At 38.6% G+C, this 12,910-nt stretch overlaps 1 protein-coding gene across 6 annotated transcripts; it reads left to right on the forward strand.

Moving 5' to 3' along the window:
* The first annotated feature begins 718 nt into the window (after positions 1–718).
* LOC134671248 (uncharacterized) lies at positions 719–11,392 on the forward strand. Of its 6 annotated transcripts, none has more exons than XM_063529051.1 (8): positions 719–872; positions 3,510–3,627; positions 4,342–4,581; positions 6,623–6,865; positions 8,221–8,385; positions 8,971–9,201; positions 9,356–9,437; positions 11,036–11,392. In XM_063529051.1, exons 2-7 carry the CDS (start codon positions 3,537–3,539, stop codon positions 9,424–9,426), a joined length of 1,041 nt encoding a protein of 346 aa, XP_063385121.1. In that variant the 5' UTR covers positions 719–872; positions 3,510–3,536; the 3' UTR covers positions 9,427–9,437; positions 11,036–11,392. The 6 variants fall into 6 exon arrangements, with proteins under 6 accessions (XP_063385121.1, XP_063385123.1, XP_063385124.1 ...); XM_063529052.1 differs by lacking the exon at positions 719–872 and adding an exon at positions 884–906; XM_063529053.1 differs by lacking the exon at positions 9,356–9,437.
* The last annotated feature ends 1,518 nt before the right edge of the window (positions 11,393–12,910 follow it).

A 12,910-nucleotide genomic window follows, 5' to 3' on the forward strand; every position in this document is an offset into this window, starting at 1 on the left:
GAACCGTACAATAGATGTGCGTGGAAAATTTACCCCATCTATCTATTTCCATAAGAAACACAGATGATTCAAAGTTATTCAGATGATTAAAAGTGTAGCAAATATTTTCGAAGCTCGTATGTGGCTCTCAATCTGAATTTTTTGTTGGAATTTCAGATAAAAAAGTTCTTTATTGCACTTGAAGCATTAAGGACCCTCCTGGAAAGCCGCATACCTATGTGAATCTAATCAATACTTTCGATGGAGTTTGTGATTGAACTGATTGACGTACTTACGATAATACTTACCTACCTACCTTTATGAGTAGGTACGATAATAATTTTTTAGCTTGTAAGATTTTACTATTGTATGTATGTTAGTTTGTAAGGTATGTATCTATGGGCCTTAGTTGCCTGATAATAAATGATATTTGATTTGATTTGATTTGATTTGATAATACCTACTCATAAAGTATCCGTTTCAATAATCATAGTGGATTTTTTTACAATATCGTCTTAATTTTGTTTATGTTTGTTAAAAGTTAGAAAATTAAATGTATGAAAACAATCAGTCCATCACAAACTAGAAGTATTTAATAACCGTTTTCCTCGGAGCGGCGATGTTCTAAATACACACATGACACACATCAAAGTTTGCGTATAAAATGTATATTCCGGAACTCGGAAGCAAAACACGAGATGTTATCAATTGCGACGGTCAAGCGTCCAATCGCTGACGGCGGGGCTCAGCCTTGGGCGCTGGGCGGGCGGCGTGGGGGCGGGCGGAGCGGGCGCCGGCCAGGGCGGCCGCCGGCCAGTGCGCGCCTGCCCCGGTCCGACACTCGACGTCGGCTCGTCCACGAATACACACTATATACGACCAGTTATCTATCGGTAAGGGAGTGTTACCTAAGCTAAAGTGTCGCAAGTAAGTCTAATTGTAAAGTGAATCGGGACCTGTGGACGTGACCCCATTTTAGAGCGTCATTCGAAAAATGTGCCGTATTCTAAACGGAACTGGATTGCTCGGGACGTTTTGTTTTCGTCCGATTTTGTGTATGAAAAACGCCCGGTTGTATTGTGTAGTTCAATTTTAGTAAATAATTACATTTATAAATCAAAATACAATCACATCTAAGATTTAATCTTCTTGATCATATAACACGAAGGAGTCTTAAAGCATCAAGAAAAAATCGCGTTAAAATCGCTCTTCTCAATCCGGTCTGTGAACGTACCGGATTCTTCTAGCGTTTTAAACACTACATTATTAGGTACTGCTCCACCATGGTGGTGTATATTTAGTTTGTTCAACTGAAATTTTCTAGTAATTTATGCTGCTATCACGCCATTGCCATTCTTATCAAGACGGTGTTGTTTTTTCTTATACTTAAATTGAAATGAAGCGTTTGAAGCGCTTAAAAAACGCCGGACATGACATGTTTCAGTTACCTGGCTCGTAATTTCAGATTCCCGAATGTTTGGTATAGGTCGGACGTCTCGCTATCGATGCACCTGTCGCGCGAGAACTCGATACGATCTATTTCGAGGCGCGGCGCGCGCGCGCCTAATTTGCGATCCCGCCAAATAGACGCCCTGTGTATTTTTGTAACCGTTTCACAACCACACTTTTAAGTACAGTAAATTGGATTTCAACGCTTGAAAAAACGCACACTCCAAGACGACACAAAGTAGTGTGAGATAATTGTTAGTTTTATGTTTTTATTACTGTTTATCAAAGACGTGCCCTTAGCTCTTCTATTCGTAATTTTCTAAAGGAATTAAACAAATGAAAGTATAAGTAGTTTTTTAGGTATGTGTTGCTTCCTGGCTTTCTATGGCCACACAATTGACATTGGCCTTCATTCTTGACCGAAAATAAGATAAAGTATCAGTTAGTGAGTCATTTGACACATTTAAAAAAGGAAGTGATGACCGATGATGTAGCTACGTGCGTCTAGACATATTGTTTGTGTCAACAACTTACAGCTAATTTTATTTAGGTACTTTTTGATACTTAATTAACGGTATACGATAGTAATAATTGAGACACATTAAATTAATTATTTCTTAAATATGATTTACTCTAATTTATCTAACTTTTAATGTACCTACAATAATTTAATATTGTTCAATAAGTATTAAATGATAATATTTTTTTTAATTACATAGTAAAAATATCCGTAGAGCCTTCTTGCATGTCGCGTAGAACCCTAATTTCGTAGAAGCGTAGCACTTCCGTAGTCTGCTACGACGAACACTTTTTCCATAACACTTTCATTTGATAATTTTATGAGTTGGAAAACGTTAAAGTAATAAATACATAAATATTATAGGACATTTTTACACAAATTGACTAAGCCCCACGTTTAAATAGCAACGTTTTCGTTGGAATATTACATATTTTTGATATTTCTACGAAAATTATTTTCAATCTACGCTCACTTTCACTCGATGTCGACGTTACGGATTACATCAGACAGTCTTGCTGGCATCTTACAAACTGTTTTGTAGCGAGCTTCATTTATACAATAATTCAAATATTATGAGATGAGATGGAATGTAAAAGCTTCCAACCATACAATACATGACACACAGTTTACATTAGGTGCATGCTTCAAGAGCACACTGGATGCTTCCAGACCCGCTAGTATCTATTGCACAGTTTCGACTCGAGACTGATGAATGGCACAGCCGTTCTAAATTAGAACCAATGACGTTGGTTCCGTGTAATAATCTTGCGAATCCATGGTTATGGTTAGCATTACCCGACGTGAGCCAGAAATGCTGGCATTACTGGCCGTTTAGTTAAAGTTTACGGATATTTCCGTAAGTCTAAACACTTTTATGGCTCAATGAATACGATCAGTGCATACGAACTTGACGTGAGGCATAAACAAATGAGAATTGATTATGTTTATGAACGCAGAGTATAATTAAACATCAAGTGCTCGTTAATGAGATTTCAAACGTTTTATTTAGCAAAGTTTTAAACAATGTGTCAATGCGATGTACCTATGTCCTGATATCTACTGCAATTTAATGATAACAATCTTAACTTGAGAATCCAAATGACAATCCCAATCCATCTCGCTCAATCCTGAAATAAAATCTAAACGCTTTAGCGAGCCCTCTATAAGTTTGTCATCGCGTTAAAACCGGAGTTTACGTAATCGAAATTGCGGCAGGCCGCTGACTTACCCGCTGAGAAACTCGCTGCAAGGTCGCCACAATCTCGAAAATAGCCGAGCGATGAGCAGACATTCGTAAAAACGAATTTTCAAGTTTCTCCTCGACACGGCGAGTTGGCGGCGGCCCAAGTACACGGGCTCAGCGGCTATTTGCAGTCCCGCGACCACTCCACGTCATTGCTCTATTTACGAGGAACGAGCACGCTATTGTACTCAATTATGTCACCTGAACACAGACGCATACCCGAACCGCCACACAAGGTTAACGACTCAAAGTAACCCACTAATCAACATTAAACAAAACAAACTTCAAAATACATGAAATGCTTTCTGTTTGTTGCAGACCACGAGCACGACATAAACCATCAAAATGTTTAAAAATCATTTAGAAATGATTGGCAGAAATGAGACGGCATCGAAGAAAGCCAGATTTTGGCAATCGTTCGTCCGATCTCTTAAAGGTAAGGTTTTATAATTATTTGGACTTATAACTATTTCGTTGTTTACCTTTAATATCATTACAATATAACTATTATAACAATAATATAATCAATCATCGAAGCGCTGGTGGCCTAGCGGTGAGAGCGTGCGACTTGCAATCTGGAGGTCGCGGGTTCAAACCCCGGCTCGTACCAATGAGTTTTTCGGAACTTATGTACGAAATATCATTTGATATTTACCAGTCGCTTTTCGGTGAAGGAAAACATCGTGAGGAAACCGGACTAATTCCAATAAGGCCTAGTTTACCCTCTGGGTTGGAAGGTCAGATGGCAGTCGCTTTCGTAAAAACTAGTGCCTACGTCAAATCATGGGATTAGTTGCCAAGCGGACCCCAGGCTCTCATGAGCCGTGGCGAAATGCCGGGATAACGCGAGGAAGAAGAAGAATATAATCAATCATCGCTAAACAAGCATACAGGCTAAATTGATCTGTAGGAATGCTTCAAGCAAACACCTGATTAATAAGTAGGTAGCAATGTGTAAAGCTACGCACGTGACATGACAGTTCCATGCATTCATAAATTTCATAATTCATACTCGTACAAAGGTGTGAAAGCAAATTACATCACAATTATCATACTTTATTCAAGTAGGCAGCCTAACATCACGATCACTCAAATCATCATTAAACGAATTATCAGAGCAATTTATTAATACCATAATATATTGTCTCAGGATCGGAAGACATCAGAGCTGAGGAGAGGTACAGGCCCACACGGCGCAGCATTTTCCCCGAGCTGACTTACCCGTACAGCACCCATTACACGTCTATGTACGACGACCCCGTCGCCGCCGCCGCGCGCATCAACGTCCCTGGCTACCGCTACCTGCCGGTCCACCGCGAAACATACGGCTACTCTCCCCGCGCCATCTACGCGCACAACTACCCTCGCTCCCTCGACCGATACAGGCCAGGTTAGTAGCTTTATTGGGCACACATCAGTAGCTTTATTGGGCACACATCAGTAGGTGGTGAAGATGCTTGTTGGTGTCTTTGTAGTAATCTTATCGGCTGTGCACTACCGCGATAAGCTTGCTAGGAAAACGTTATTTGAAATAATGAGCGATGCCAACAGGAATCTTTAACTGATGAAACCAGTCTGCCTAAATGTAGATAAAACATGGTGATAAGTATATAACACGAGCCTTGGCAATCATTTGTCGCGCTTTCATTGTGTAGTGTTTACTTACGTTGCTGAGATGATTAAAGAGTAAAATACAATTCCGTAGTTGCAATTTAACACTTCGATCACTGACAATTTATCAGAATAATGGATAAATTCTTACAGGAAATATACCTACCTTTTTACTCACATAAGTAATATGGTGAAAATTAGATTCATAACTATCATGCAATCAGTATTAAATAAAGCGTTTGAAAGAGGATCAACTATCGATTTCCTCATAAATAGTACGTTGTCAACGATGCGTTACTATCGACTCGAAACAAAAGGTCAGACTGTATGTAAACACGTCCAACACGAAAATAGAGCTTGGTATTGAAGTGATGAAAGATAACCCATTTTCAATACAGGAAGCTGGTAATTGATTGGCAAGTGCATCTTAACAAGCAACAATATACATTCGGTATTTGGCAATCGACAGAGCCATTAACACTATTTATCTTCTGAAATTTCCGATCACATTGATGGGAGGTTGTTCTAATCGTAGATAAACAATCTAACAAACAATTTTTAACTGTACAAAGCTTTTGATTGTAAGCTTGCTTGAGCAATTGTATTTAACCGGCCTAGGTACACACACCACTATTAACCAAGTCTATTAGTACACATTGGCATTTGACTTTAATTGTTTCAGCATAAAACATCTACGGCCAGTAATATTGTAATTTGGAACATCATTTACGGACGCCGCATCACTTTGTTGTCATTTTTGTGACTATATTGAATTGGAATCAACTTGTTATTTGATATAATTAACATTCATTTACTTTACGTCAAATACGCGGCTGTTATGTTACAACGCAAGACAATTATAATATGAGGTAGTCCTCTATAACACTGTGGGTTATTCTGCAGTTAATATTTTAATTTGTAATAATAATTTATAAATAAATATTTGGAAATTTTATATTGAAGCGAAACCTGCCGAAGGCTCGAAGAGACAATAATACAAAGGATCGATTAACACTACATGGAAACAACATAATCACAAACATAAAACTAAATACGCCTTTAAAATATTGGATCAACTGCAATGTTTCATGTACATACGTTCATACGTTATTTTTCTACTTTGGTAAATGTGAAGAGTCATAATGTCGAACAATTTGTCCGTTTTATTCGCTGATGGCATCGCTTCGCCGGTTCTACGTGATAATGCATATATGTTGGCATTAGATGTTTGCTTGCCGTTGCAACTTACATACTTATATTTATGCTATCATGGCTAATAATCGCATGTGTCATATATTAGAAATCACCTCTTATACATAACAAAACTTCACACATAATCCATGTATGTTATATCGACCTCATAGTTTATATCTACCGATCTTCTAGCATTTGTCAGGCGGCGCATTTTGTCTATCAATGAATCCCCCTATTCATGTAAATATATTATTAATGCCCTCCATAATTATCGTAACATGTACTTCCATGGATGTTGAAGAGGTGAGTTCTACGTTGCTGTATATATTTACGCACAGAATTTCATTATCATTTATTCTAACGACGCTTATGCTATGAAAGCCTCACTAACTTTATATATTTTATTTATGTACATCTCCATATAAAAATGGTACAACAATCTATGCAAATCTTAAACATTTAAAAGTGACTTTTTTACCAACTTGCAGCACCAAAAAACATTTTAGCGTAACTTCAAAGTCCTACTCAAAGGACGCCCTACTATATAAGTGTGTTTTGACAGAACCTTCTTCTTTGTTTACGTTTTGTTAAACTTCCGTTTGAATAATAAGTTAATTTGTGTCCAGTGTACCATGTGCCGAGGCGCATCCGACGAGGCGTCGATCCCTTCGACGCGCACAAGGCGTGGCAGGACCATCTTGACCGCCTGGCCGCCATCGACCGCCTGGTCCCCTCCCGCTACGGTCTCTACCTCAAGGACCGGGCATACCCCATCACCGACCTGAGCGCCCCCATCATCGACCCCCTGTCACCCAAGAGCCTGAAAGGAATCGAATATGAACCCGACAACAAGCCTCACTGGGGATCAGGTAAATATTACTAAACAAATTTATGCACGACACGCCCTAGGATAAGGCCTAGCTGCACGCGTTAGCCTCGACGACGATCGACCTGGGACGGCCGCTGGTCTCAACACTTCTTATTTGAACGAATATTAGACATTCCAGCTTACGTTGCGCGGCCGTCCTGCGGAGTTTTTGCGGGTAATGTGTAAAGCTGACATTAGAGTAAGTCCCGCCGCAGTTAGACTGTTCGTTATTAACAAGAAAAATCCATGCCAAGTCTTTCTTGGTGTCTCGGAAAGACTGATTACATTGTTGAATTACAAACAGACTAACTGTGGTTAAGGTTCTGTTCCACATTATGAGCTGTGGTACGACACCAGATGCTCGCATCTAGTTAGATGATTTACTAAGATTGTATTCAACTCTGCATGTACATTCAATGTAGATACACTAAGTGTACAAGTCTTGTAGGTACAGTCGCATCGCAGTGAATCATGTGGAAACAGCATATCGTTAATACTAAAATAGCGACACCGTTCACCTGTTCGGTTCGATCATCATTGAATCTAATTTGAGTTGAATGATAAAGTCCGCATTAATTTAAGAAAATTATATTTACAACAGAATAAAAAAATTATGAATGTAAATTATTAAAGGACATGAACAGGAATATAGAATTACAACAGTGTTATGATCGTATCTGAATATTTTTTATATTTATATCCCCATCAATAAAATATATTTGTAAAATAGAAAACTCATAATTATTTTTGTATTTATCATTGTAAACTAGTTCACCATTTTGTCAGTTTATTTTTTAAACAACTTGAAAATGCTTGTTAATGTACATACCTCAACACATCATACAATACATTTATTCTATAGTACAAAACTTTATTACGTTAACTAACCCGAAACGAATTTGTATTAAAACATAAAAGACCAACCCGTGTTTTGATTTAGTAGTTTAGTACCTTCCAAATTATACATTAATGGAAACACTAGCACACAGTCAAAAGAACAGATGACTACCAAAGAGAAATGTCCTTCAATCAAAAGATTGAACTTAACGTAATTAGGTATTTGCCTACATACTGTTAATATAAGCACATGCATGGAAGCTGCATTGTAAAAAGCTATTTGCATCTAAATTTTAATTTCAAATTTACGAAGAACAACTACACTCAGAAAATATTTAATGATTGACATTTAAATACCTACATTAGAAACCTTTGGTATACTGCATTTTTGGCAAAGTTCCCAACTCCTCAAGATCCTTTGTATTGGAAAACATAAACTTCCAGCTATTCTTACTCTCGTGCCTTATCTCTGAGCCAGTGATATTCTGATCGGTACTGATTGTAAGACTTGCCATGAAGGAGCGAGCCCGGAGCGGATATCGGACGCGTTCAAAAAGGATCCCTTTTTCGCTGACGCCGAAAAATGGGCGGATTTTGATCGCTCGCTCCGAGGGATGTCACCCACACCCGTGAAGCCGAGGATCAGCCCTCCGAGGGACTGCGAAGTCGCTTACGACGCCGACGGTAAGGGCCGCAGGCACCCGAGCACTCTGTACCTCGTCAGCTCCCCTATCTGAATGCTCCTAGTTGAGAAACTTTACAAAACAACTAAAGATTAAGCCCTGTTGAGTACATAGTTGGTTTCACAAACTATACCCGTATATATGCTTCCATTTCAGTAGTTAGATATAAATCCTTTTCTCAAGTAATCTTAGTGAATGAGACCCCATGACATCTTTATTCACGTTACTTATTCTTCTGTAACGTTGTATGTTACCTATGTCATTTTATCCTTCGAGTGTATGTGTTCTTTCAAAGGAAAATGTCTCCGATCAGCATAACTTCAAGCATGATGCATGCATACTCATCATAGGTGTAAGATCATCATCAGCATGCGAGTCCACAAACGGGAAACCATTACAAATATTTATAAAAATCTTCTTCAATGTTCCATAATCACTTCAGCCATGTTGGTTTCAGCTTAACGATGGCATGTGTTCGTCAATGTAGGTAAATGTAAGGCTTATTGGCTTGTAACACTTGTGGGCTATGACGAAGTACAAAGTGTGTGTCTGTGCCGTTACTGACGTGTTGTGCCGCGGCGTGTAGGTTTCCCGCTGTACACCGCCGGTGGAATGCGCCGCCGGCCGTGGGCGGACATTTTCAACCCGAGCCCGTCGCTGCCGATCCAGGCGATCACGAGGGACCCCTTCTGGTACGACTGGCCGGAGCTGAAGCCCCTCGCGCGGTGGGACCGCAGCCCTTCCTACATCCGGAACTCGTATCTGTCGCCAGTGAAACGCACCTTCCTCTGGGACAAGCACCCCATCAGGCCGCTAGGTTAGTGGCCCGCTGTATATACGCAAAATCACGCAGCTTGCCAAGAAGCTGTAAAAAGGCCGCTAATGCCAAATCGTTCATTATTAATCAATTATTGTGCGTTACTGTGCTGCGAAGTTGAATTTTAAAGATAATATTTTTTATGTCATGGCAGATTTAATGGTCGCTGACGCACTCACCGTGGGTGACCTAAGCAGCACTATGCCCTTCATGCGTAGTCTATAAAGTACACTCAGGTATCTGGCGATGAGATTATGGAGTCTTGCAACAGTATTTCTTTAGAAGTAGTACCTTTCTATAAGAGCAATATATTGTCTATACATGCCCTTATTAGCTATAATTATCTTCTGTTCCTATATTCCTGCACGCACCTGAAAAACCTTAATGAACAAAAGGTGTCCATTTTGAATGAGTAGAAGTCAACTTATACTTAGTTTCATTGATAAATATACACACAACAGTATATCAGTCGCCAGTACCTACCTATACCACCTTTAATATTCTTAGTTTCTGTTTTATTTTATTAATGGAACATGTGTTTCATTGAAATCATTACATATTAATGCAGTTAAAACAGTAATTATTCACTTCTCCATTTACCCGAACATTATTCACATCTCCATTCTCATAAAATAATTTAAGTACGTTAACTTTACATTGTAAATACCTACTGCAACGAAACATGTTTGGGGTGATTACATCCTATAATAAGCAGTCATGCACTTTATCATTATCAAACAATAAGTACAGGGATTTTAGATAAATTCTTTAAGCTCGTTCACCTAGGCCCACTTGCACCATCCCACTAACCCGGGGTTAAGCGGTTAAACCGTTAACACAGTGTCGAATTGTACTGGTAACCATGGTAACTCCAGGTTTAACTGGTTAACCCCGAGTTAGTGGAATGGTGCAAGTGGGCCCTATTCATCTAAAGAACACACGGCGCGATTCGGGAAATTATTTAAAGATTCACTCATATGAAATAGTAAAAATATGTGACGTTCCACGACAAAAGGTACCTTATTGGCGGCTGGCGCTTACGTTACGCTGTTATTAACGCCGCTCCAATATTCAGCCGGGGCAATGCTTACTTTTGCCGTAAAACGTCACATATTTTTACTATTTCATATCTATATAGTAAATATCTAATTCATTTCCCGAATCGCGCTGACAGTTTAGCACAAAGGTCAACCTACAAAAAACATTATATTTTACATATTTTTGCACGTAATATAAAAATTACTCCAAGTTTAGAGATAGGAATTAGGAATACATATTACTTTTATAGATAGCAAAAGAAGACAATCTTTTACATATATCTTTCTTTATAATAGTAAGGTCATATATTCGGACTATTCGGGGTACGAGTAGGTAACTAATTCTTTCTTCCTTGAATGTTGGGGAGTTCCGAAAATGGTCTCTAAAATAGTAATGGCATTTTTGATGATTTATGGAATCACCCGACGTTGCAACATATTCGAAATCACCCGAATATACTAAATGAAAATTGGGAAAGAACTAAATAAGAAGGTAACGTTTAGAATATTTCTGAGCGAAGATCGAGAATTATTCTCATTTGTCTCCAATACGGACTGAGACAATTAGTAATTTTCATTGAATGCTGTGTTGCTGATAAATCATATTTAAGAATTAAAATAAGGTATGCACTAAGCAGAGAATGTAGCAAAAATTATTGGCCAGGAGTTTAATTTACGATTTAGATTTAAAAAATGTTTTTTTTAAACCAACATAAACACCACTGGTGAAAACGGTGGACTCTACAACGGCACACCAAAATCAGGAATAACATTATGATTATATGTTTTTTTTTCAGCTGCTGCTTACTAAGGAGCTAACCATCGAACCTTCTACTTTAAGAATATACCTATGAGTACATTATACAATTTTTATAATAACTATCTACATAATAAACTATGTTTCATGCGTTGACTATGTTATCGAAAACATGACAACATAATTAAGTAGTATTCAAGGTCGCATTGCAATACTAAATTTTTAGTATTGATAACTAAATATTTACTTAATTAAAGATCTCAAAGACTGCTATAACATAGTCACTGCCGCGGAAATAAAAATATTTGTTACACAAATCTTGTTTTTATTATAAATTATATTTTTATGTATTTCGAAACTAAAAAAAAAAGCTAAATAAACACTAAAATACAATAAATGATTTACTTCCTCCCATTCCTTTTTCCCCCAAAATTTGTTATTGATAGATATACTAAGTGCCTAGGTATATGTTAACATGTAGGTACCTACTTGCAGTCGCGGCGCACCTTACCAATACCTACGTATAAGTACGAGCGATACACGATCGAGGTAGTGTACACGGGCGAGTTCAGTCCAGATGAGATCAAATGTGACGTCCCACGGTTAAAGGTACCTTATGGCGATTGGCGCTTACGCTATTATTAACGCCGCTCCAATATTATTGCAGCGCTGAGCGACGTAAGCGCCGGCCGCCATAAGGCACCTTTTGCAGTGGAACGTCACAAATTGACTCATCGTAAGTATCTATAAATTGTATATGCAGATATCAATCACAGTTAAAAAATCAACGATGATCGTTGATTTTTTCACTGTGATTGATATGATCCTACTGCCCAACGTGGGACTCGGAGCCACATCTTTGCAGAATTGGTAACGCATAGGACCGGCAATCCAAAGATGTGGGCTCCACGTTGGCCAGAGTTGATCATCGTTAATTTTTAAAACAATTATGTGGTACGTCCCACAATAAAAAAGGAAAAATATATTATCATCTTAAGTAGTTAGTCTAATTAAAGTGGCTTCTAACGTAGGATTAAGATGGTCGCCTATTCAGAGCGGCTACCGCGAAAACCGAAATTCGCAAATTGCGGGGATCTTCCTCTTTACTCCAACGAAGGCGTAATTAGAGTGACAGAGAAAAATCCCCGCAATTTGCGAACTTCGATTTTCGCGGTTATAGGCCAGAGTCTGCGACCATGCCTGTCACGTTCTAAGAAGTGGGTAAGTACGAAAGTGACGCATGACACGACAGGCGATGAAACCGCGACCATGATATCAGGGCTGTAATGTTGAACCCATTCTTTACCGACGAGTCAGGGCTATAACCGCGAAAATCGAAGTTCGAAAATTGCGGACATCTTTCTCTGTCACTCTTATTACGCCTTCATTGGAGTAGGTAAACGAGAAAAATCCCAGCAATTTGCTAATTTTGGTTTTCGCGGTAGGTTAGGACAAAGAAAATCAAGCCATATGCTCTAACTACAGAAGTTTCAAAAGAAACCAGTCACATCTTTCGAAAAGTGTTATTACGTATTTATCTACACAATAATGTGGCGTTCCATGACAGAAGGTACCTTGTGGCGGCTGGCGCTTACGTCGCATAGCACCGTAATAATATTGGAGCGGCGTTAATAATAGCGTAAGCGCCAACCGCCATAAGGTACCTTTACCCGTGGGACGTCACAATTTTCATAACCCTACGATGCGTTCAAAAAAAGCCAGCCAGCGTAGCATAAAAGTTGACAGAGAAAAAACTCTTATCTGAGAAAATGTTATTAATTCGTAATAATAAACCCCTTTATTCATTAACCTTTACCGACCTGATTAAGTTAAATTATGTTTTATCCTTTTCTTACAAATATATAAGTCAAAATCATAGATAAGGACAAACGATTATTAGCTAATTGAGGTTAAG

This window comes from Cydia fagiglandana, chromosome 15 (assembly GCF_963556715.1).
Source record: "Cydia fagiglandana chromosome 15, ilCydFagi1.1, whole genome shotgun sequence".
NCBI classification, from domain to species: Eukaryota; Metazoa; Arthropoda; class Insecta; order Lepidoptera; family Tortricidae; genus Cydia; species Cydia fagiglandana.

Coding starts and splice junctions, on each gene's coding strand:
- LOC134671248 (XM_063529051.1), top strand. CDS start 3,537: ATGTTTAAAAATCATTTAGAAATGATTGGCAGAAATGAGACGGCATCG. Junction 4,582..6,622: donor CCTCGACCGATACAGGCCAG/GTTAGTAGCTTT, acceptor ATTTGTGTCCAG/TGTACCATGTGCCGAGGCGC. Junction 6,866..8,220: donor CAAGCCTCACTGGGGATCAG/GTAAATATTACT, acceptor CTTGCCATGAAG/GAGCGAGCCCGGAGCGGATA.